General features: G+C 46.2%; 1 protein-coding gene across 1 annotated transcript; it reads left to right on the top strand.

Annotated features, from left to right (window-relative positions):
- Nucleotides 1-5,325: 5,325 nt before the first annotated feature.
- Ccr8 (C-C motif chemokine receptor 8) lies at nt 5,326-8,271 on the top strand. Its single transcript, XM_028767247.1, has 2 exons — nt 5,326-5,381; nt 7,129-8,271. The coding sequence occupies exon 2, from the start codon at nt 7,143-7,145 to the stop codon at nt 8,202-8,204; it is 1,062 nt and encodes a 353-aa protein (XP_028623080.1). The 5' UTR covers nt 5,326-5,381; nt 7,129-7,142; the 3' UTR covers nt 8,205-8,271.
- Nucleotides 8,272-8,574: the final 303 nt, after the last annotated feature.

The following is an 8,574-nucleotide window of genomic DNA, read 5'->3' as shown; positions in this document are numbered from 1 at the left end:
GCAAGCCTCCAGCTGCCTTCTTATGAGAGTTGCTGTGGTCATGGTGTCTCTTCACAGCAATAGAACAGTAATTATGACAGTCTCCTAGGATGCCTTTTGTCAGCGTGTTATATCATGGTGACAGAAATAAGACAGTGTTAGAAAATGAGTCTTGGGAATGAGCGAGTGTCAAAAGCTCCCTGCCTCAGTTTCTATCTAGTTCCCACAAAGTAGGGGCACCAGGTACCCTAGGAAAGCCCATTATGCTCTACCTCAGGGTGAGAGTTATAATCAGGTTTTCTTGTATATAACATGCTATAAATCTCTTGGGGGAAAAAAGTGCCTAAAATATCAATACCCTGCCGTTAGCTATGGGTCTTCACACTCAACCCTGTCATCTAGATTGTATCTTCAATGGTATGTGGCAATATCCCTGTAAACAGCAGTTTCCCTGTACTGTTACATCAAATCTTCTGTAATTTATGTGGGAAATTAAATTAATTAGATGCCAAAGACTTTTTCTGGTAGGCTCATTTTTACAATTGGTAACACACGAACTTTTCATTGAGTTTTATTTATTTTCCTCTGTGTGAGCTTTTGTTACATACAGGTTTCTGTCTGCAAACTCTTGTAAGCAAATGTTAGTGGATTCGCAGTTGGAAAGGGGAGCTTTACTGTAAATAACAGAGAGGCACACTCCAAGAAAAACCATGTTGATTTGAAAAGAGTACAGTGTTACAACATGCCGCAAGATTCACAGTAGCCACCAGTTTATGCAATGAGGTTGAAGCATGGAAAATCCAGAAACCCAAAAATGAAAATTGGGTAAGATACTTTGAAACAGTATTCCCTGGCCTCAAGGATTAATACTAATGGTGCCAGTTTGAGTCTAAACTCACAGTGGACAGATTGATGTCCTGGCAGATGTTTTCTGTGTAAGGTTGTGGGGACATTGTGTGGGGTGAGGTTTGGACAGTGGCTTGTTGGTAAAGTTTACTTTATTTAAGGCTACAGAGATGAGTCGGTGATTAAGAAGGCTGCTGCTCTTGCAGAGGCCCCAAGTTCAGTTCCCAGCACTCTCGTGGTGGCTCATAACTCCAGCTCCAGGAGACACTATGCCCTGTACTGGCTTCGGTGGCCACTGCACACACGTGACATTCACTCTCACATGCAAATGTAGAGATAAAAATAAAACTATATTCCTTATTAAATGATTTAGTTTTGTGTGTGGTGCACACACATGTATGTGTGTTTGCTCGTTTGAGTGCTCCTGTGGAGGTCAGTAGAGGAGGGAGGCATCAATCTCCGCCTCCTCCTCTGAAGCAAAGGCTCTCACAGAACTCATAATTTCTGTTGTTGGCTGGATGCCAGCAAGCCTAGAAACCTTGTCATCTTTGCTCTTCTTAGAGTTGGGGTTACAAGATTTTGCAGGAACGTCAGCTTGTTACACAAGTGCTGGGAACCAAATCCTGGTTTGTTCATTCATTGATTCATTCATTCATTCATTTTTTTTGCTTATCCTTCTTCCTCAGATGGTCCCAACATGTTTTGTTTTTAAAGACCTAAAGATTTTAAGGATTTATTTCATGTGAACAGGTCTTTTGTCTGTATGTCTGTCTGTGCACCACATATGTGCCTGGTACTGGAGAAGGCCAGCAGAGGGCATGGCATCTCTCGGACTGGATTTAAAGTCAGTTGTGGGTTGCCAGCCATGTGGGTGCTGGGAATGAACCCAGGTCCTTTGGAAGAGCAGCCCATGATGCTCTTACCTGTTGAGTCACTCTCCCGCTCCTTTATTTATTTCTCATTAGGGTGGGCATTAGCCACTCCATTTCAGTTCTGAGAATTTTCATAACAGATAATTCTAAAAGATTTTTTTTTTCTAGTGTCATCTGTCCTGATATTTATCATATGACAAGTTTTAATGCAGGTTAATAAAAGATCCTCCTGAGCTGTGCTTCAGGAAGCTTCAGTGCAGGCTTTGGCCCTACCACCAATTAGCTCTGTGCGTGTGTGTGTGCATATGTGTGCGTGTATGTGTTTGTGTGTGTGCATATGTGTATATGTGTGTGTGTGCATGCATGCGTGCATATGTGCATGTCTTTGCTCTTGTTTGTGTGTGTGTACGCGAGCGTGCATGCATGGGCATGGGTGTGCACATGTGTGCACACGCATGTGAAGGCCAGAAGTTTACGCTAGGTATAGTCCTCAGTCAATTCCCACTCCACCCTTTGAGAAAGAGGCTTTCACTGAACCCGGGGCTTGGTTCTGTCAGGATGCTTGACTGTGGCACTCCATGGATCCTCAGTCTTTGTCTCCTCCACAGGCTGGGGTCACAGGTAGACGCTCCAAGCTCGGCCTTTTATGTGGATCATGAGTCCTTACGCTTGCTCAGCGTGCACTTTGCCTACCCAATCTCTCCCTGACATGCTGTGATACTGGAGTGATTCATTTCACTTCTGTGGAATTGAGCATTCAGAATGAAAGAGTTTGAGTGTGAGAGAAGAAAGACAGACTGGGAGGCTGAGGTCATCTCCTTCCCTATATACCATGAGACGTGTCTGAGACATGAATGGCAGTCGTTCCATATATATGTGGGGTTGAATGCCACTTTCGGAGTCTCATCTCACTGGAGGAGAAGAGGGACAATGTATTCCCTTGTATCTGGTTCACTCTAAAACAAAAGGCTGGAGACCCTGGAAACCTAGCACAGTGACAATCACGGCCACCTCCTGGCAGAGCCATTCTAGTGCTGCAGTTCAACTGAGTCTTTGGGTGACAGAGTGTGCCTTGGAGAGGCCCCATTGACATGGGGGTTATCCATGACTTCGCTTTTATAATCAATTCCTTAAAACTAAAGAAAATTTTTTTAAAAGGGGAAGGCACTGGAGAGATGGCTCAGTGGGTAAGAGTGCGCCCTGCTCTTGCAGAGGACCAAGTTCAGAGGCTCATACCTGCCTGTATCTCTAGCTCCTGGGGAATCTGTTCCCTTCCAAGGCCACTAGGATGCATGTGTGCATATACACAGACACATGTAAGTAAATATAAAACAAATTGCCAGGTGTAATAAGTTTAATCCCAGTATTCAGGAGGCAGGATCAGACAGGTCTCTTAAGTAGTAGGCCAGCCTAGTCTATATAGGGAGCTCCAGGATAGCTTAGTCTACACAGAGAATTCCAGGCCATCCAGGGCTAAATAGTAAGAGCCTGTCACAAATAAACCTTTATAATCACTTTCTGATGCTTTCAACAGATGTTCAAGGACCCTTCCTTCTCCTTTTTCTCTTCCTTCTTTTTCTTTTCTTTCCTTTCCTTCTTTTGAGACAAGGTTTCATGTAGCCCAGGCTGGACTTGATCTTACTATGTATTTGAGGGTGGCCTTGAACTCCCAATCTTCCTGCCTCCACTTCCCAAGTTCTAAGACCATATATGTCTACCACCATATCCAGAAAGGCCTCTCTTTTAAGTTGCTTGCCTGCCTGTCTGCAGAACAGAATGGCCTCCCATTCCATATTCCCAACCTCTGGAATTTGTACTTGTTACATTATTTGGGGAGAAGGACTTTGAGGGTGTAATTCAGTCAACTGTCTTGAGGTAGGGGGTTTAGTGTGAATTATCTGGTTGGTCACAGCATTTACAGATGAGAAGAAAGACTGGTCACAAACACACTGAGAAGGAGATATGAAGATGGAGACCAAGATGGAGAGATGTGGCCAGAAGCCTAAGGTCACTCGATGGGTAGCACTTGGAATCACAGCAAGGGTTGTCCCAAGGAGCTTCCCAGGGAAGATTCTCCTGGGAAATGGCACCTATCTTGTCTCCAGGACTGTAGGAGAACAAGTATTGTCTTAAGCCACTGGCACAATGTCACAGTCTCCGGAGGGGACTAACACATGGTGAGGGCAGCTGCGCAAGTGGTCCTGCTGGGCAGGGATGGGAGCAGGTGTCTCTGACCTGGCACATCACCGATTGGAGTTGGAGTCATAGTTTCCATCATCATGACAAGCATCAGCAGCGCCTGAGAGTCCAGTGTTCACAGTCAGCTCAGCACTGACATTTTCCTGTCACTATACTATCTTAAAGGCCAGGGCTTCCCCCGAACTCCCTTAAAACCTCTTGGTGAGGAGAATTATAGACATGAACTGAGGTGTCAGAGATGCTTCTAAATGATAAACTCATTAGTCAGAAGGTAATTAGATTCACGGCTCACAGAACAGAAGCTGAGAGGAACACACTGTCACCTGAATAGCATCCAAGTGCTGAGGAGAGAGAAAGAGAGAGAGAGAGAGACAGAGAGAGAGAGAGACAGAGAGAGACAGAGAGAGAGACACAGAGAGACACAGAGAGACAGAGAGAGAAACACAGAGAGACAGAGAGAGAGACAGAGAGAGAGACAGAGAGAGAGAGGCAGAGAGAGACAGAGAGACAGAGAGAGGAAGAAGAAGAAGAAGAAGAAGAAGAAGAAGAAGAAGAAGAAGAAGAAGAAGAAGAAGAAGAAGAAGAAGAGAGAAGGAAAAGAAGAAGGAGGAGGAGGAGAAGAAGAGAAAGAGGAAGAAGGAGGAGAAGGAGAAGAAGAAGAAGAGAAGGAGAGGAAGAGGAAGAGGAAGAAGGAGAAGGAGAAGGAGAAGGAGAAGGAGAAGGAGAAGGAGAAGGAAAAGAAGAAGGTTTGCCTTGCAAGTGCAATTAATCCCTAGATTAATCCCTGCATTAATCCCTAGAACCCATGTTCAGAAACAAAAACAGGCAGGGTAGCACAAGCTTGCAATTCTAGCTCTCAGGGAGGCAATAGAGTTAGGTGGATCTCTGGGGCTCTCTGGAGAGCACACATCAGAACAACAGAAGCAAATGGTAAGAGACATATTAAGAGCAAGCATTGTGCTGAGCAGTGGTGGCGCACGCCTTTAATCCCAGCACTCCAGAGGCCCAGGCAGGTGGATCTCTGAGTTCAAGGCCAGCCTGGTCTGCAGAGTGAGTTCTAGGACAGCCAGGGCTATGCAGAGAAACCCTGTCTTGAACAACAAAACAAATAAACAAACAAACTAGAACCAAGAGTAGATGGGCAGATTCCCTCCCATACAACTGTCCTGAGGAAAGGTGATGACCCCTGCTTGTCTCTGCCTCAGATCTGAGGTAAAGAGGTAAAAAGACAGGAAGAATGTACTGAAGCTTGAGAGTCAAGGAGCCTCCTCTGCATAGCATGATGCTCCACTGCTCTGGAGGCAGGGTGGGGCTGCCCCAAACCCCAGAAGGGTAAGTCTGACTGTTTCAGTTCCATCCTTTGGATTGGTTGAAGCATGGTATATAGCTGAAGTGCCCAGGAGGAGGAGTGAGCACAGCAGCAGACATGCGGCAGAGGAGTGGGTAGCTCTGAAACCTCAGAAGAAAGGCTTGCTCCGGTACCTGGTAAGAAGCATCCTTGGGGTTAGGGCTCAGAGGTAGTGGCAGGGGCCACTTTCATCTCCTTACAGAGAGATCAGGAGAAGGCTCATATTGGGATCATAAAAATTTTGAGCGTCTCCACAGCCTGAGCCCACAAGCGTGTGTGTCTCTTGGTGGCTGACAGGAGAATGTCTTTTGCTCTCCGGGACAGAGAAAGGGCCGAAAGCTCTCACAAGACTAGAAAATTTAAGCAAGATAGGATCTTCTGAGGGTCAACCTTTCTACACAGAAAACTTCCATTCAATCCAGACTGCTCATATGTCTTTCTTTTTTTCTTTCTTTCTTTTTTTTAAAGAAAAACTCTTTTTTTAAAAAAAATTACTTATTTTATTTATGAGTAGTACACTGTAGCTGTCTTCAGACACACCAGAAGAGGGCATCAAATCTCATTACAGATGGTTGTGAGCCACCATGTGGTTGCTGGGATTTGAACTCAGGACCTCTGGAAGAGCAGTCAGTGCTCTTAACCACTGAGCCATCTCTCCAGCCCCCTCATATGTCTTTCAATGGAGTTTTAGAATCTGTGTGTGAGGCATGTTGGGAATGGAACTTCGGGCCTTGAGCAGGTTAAACATGTTCTACCAGTGAGCTGTGCCCCAAGGCCCTGTATGTTTTATTTCGTGTTAGTTTTGTGTGTGTGAATATGTGTATGTATGTGTGCATGTACAGGAGGTCAGAAGTCAGCTTTAGTACTGTCCTTCCGGTGCTCTCCTTGGCTTTGTGCTCACCAAGCAGGCCAGGCTGGCCAGGGCCGTGGAGGTCTGCCTGGCTCTGCCTCCCCAGCATGGAGATTACAAGTACACACCACCAGGCAAGGGTTTGGGGGTTTAATTGAGGTCCCCATGCTTGTTTAGCAGGCGCCTTGCTTACTGAGATGTCTCCTCAGCCCTGGTGTTTGACATGACTGCTTTTCAATCTTTACTAGGTTTACTTCTGGTGAATCTGGTGCTTTTCACTTTGAGAGTAATTGGAATCATTTTTTTCTACTGCATTTTAAATCATTTTGGGTGGTTATGGAAGCAATGAATGAATGAACTAAGTTAATGAATATCATGGGATACATCTAAAGCAAAATACAAAATGAGACATCATATATGTAGCTTAGAAATGAGTACACAAATATTGTCTATTACATACATACATACTTTGTATGAGACGGGGTTTCTCTGTGTAGCCCTGACCTTTCTGGAACTCACTCTGTAGACTAGGCTAACCTCGAACTCAGAGATCCACCCTCTTCTGCCTCCCAAGTGCTGGGACTAAAGATGTGTACCAACAACACACCTGACCTGTATTTTGTTTGTGGATTCATAAAATGAAAGAGAAGCCATGCAGGGTGACTCATGCTTTTAATCCCAGCACCTGGGAAGCAGAGGCAGGTGGATCTCTGTTTGAGGTCAGGTTGGTCTACAGAGTAAGTTCCAGGACAACTAGGGCTACATAGTGAGATCTATCTTAAAAATACCAAAATTAACTAATTACAACGAGAGAGAGACAGGGGGCAGGGAAAGCTAAGCAAAGTGGTACAGATCAGTAATACCTCCACTTAGGAGGCTGAGGCAGGAGGATCATGTGGGGAGAACAGCTAGGTGGGAGAGCACTTGCTCCACACGAACACCCTGATATTGAGCCTCAGGGAAAGGGGGGTGTGTTTAAGGGCTTCAATATGTGACTAAAGTCCTCAGTGCCTCTCATGTGCCTGTTTGACCAGGTCTTCCTGCCTCGATGGATTACACGCTGGAACCCAATGTCACGATGACGGACTACTACCCTGATTTCTTCACCAGCCCCTGTGACACAGAGCTCCTCATCGGAGACAGCATGTTGTATCTGGCCGTCTTGTACTGCATCTTGTTTGTGCTGGGCCTTCTGGGAAACAGCTTGGTCATTTTAGTCCTTGTGGCCTACAAGAAACTGAGAAGCATCACAGACATCTACCTCCTGAACCTGGCTGCTTCTGACCTGCTCTTTGTCCTTTCTATTCCCTTTCAGACCCACAACCTGCTGGACCAGTGGGTGTTCGGGACCGTGATGTGTAAGGTGGTCTCTGGCCTTTATTACATTGGTTTTTTTAGCAGCATGTTCTTTATCACACTCATGAGTGTGGACAGGTACCTGGCTATTGTCCACGCTGTCTATGCCATCAAGGTGAGGACTGCCAGTGTGGGCGCAGCCCTGAGCCTGGCAGTGTGGCTGGCTGCCATCACAGCCACCATCCCGTTGATGGTGTTTTACCAAGTGTCCTCTGAAGACGGCATGCTACAATGCTTCCAGTTCTATGACCAGCAGTCTTTGAGGTGGAAGCTCTCCACCCACTTTGAAGTCAACACCTTGGGTCTGCTGCTTCCCTTTGCCATCCTTCTGTTCTGCTATGTCAGGATCCTGCAGCAACTTCGAGGCTGCCTGAACCACAACAGGACCAGAGCCATCAAGCTGGTGCTCACCGTGGTCATTGCGTCTTTACTCTTCTGGGTCCCGTTCAACATGGCCCTCTTCCTCACATCCCTGCACGACATGCACATCTTGGATGGTTGTGCCACAAGGCAGAGGCTGGCTCTGGCCACCCATGTCACAGAGGCCATCTCTTTTGCACACTGCTGCGTGAACCCTGTCATCTATGCGTTCATAGGAGAGAAGTTCAAGAAATACCTCATGGATGTGTTTCAAAAGAGCTGCAGCCATATCTTCCTCTACATAGGGAGACAAATGCCGGCCGGGACATTGGAAAGGCAGCTGTCCTCGAACCAACGATCTTCCCACTCTTCCACACTGGACTACATTTTGTAAGGGTAGTGCGCATGGGAGGCAGCCTCCACCTCATTGCCCTTCTCCCCTCCCCACACTCACTTCTCCTTTCCCCTCCTTTTCCTACTTCTGCCTTACAGAGACAGAGTCTCACTATATAGCCCAGTCTGGCTTTGAACTCTCAACCCTTCTGCCTCAGCCTCCTGGGTGCTGGACCAGCACCACCCTACTTTAAAAGAAATAGAATACATGTTTTTCTTCCATGAAAAAAGTGACCTCTTAGTTTTGGGATTTCTGTGCCTGTGTCTACGACAGAAAATGTCTTGTATTTTTTCTCAGTAATAATGATCTGGCCGGTTTGGTTTCCTAAAATGTATTGACAAATACTCCTCTTCTCAGGAGCTGAAGAGAA

Source organism: Grammomys surdaster, unplaced genomic scaffold (assembly GCF_004785775.1).
Source record: "Grammomys surdaster isolate TR1022 unplaced genomic scaffold, NIH_TR_1.0 172, whole genome shotgun sequence".
Taxonomy (NCBI): Eukaryota; Metazoa; Chordata; class Mammalia; order Rodentia; family Muridae; genus Grammomys; species Grammomys surdaster.
The sequence above is the reverse complement of the archived record's forward strand: the minus strand, read 5'-3'. Positions and strand labels throughout refer to the sequence as shown.

Excerpts from the sequence above, each read along its gene's own strand:
- Ccr8 (XM_028767247.1), top strand. The coding sequence starts at position 7,143 with ATGGATTACACGCTGGAACCCAATGTCACGATGACGGACTACTACCCT.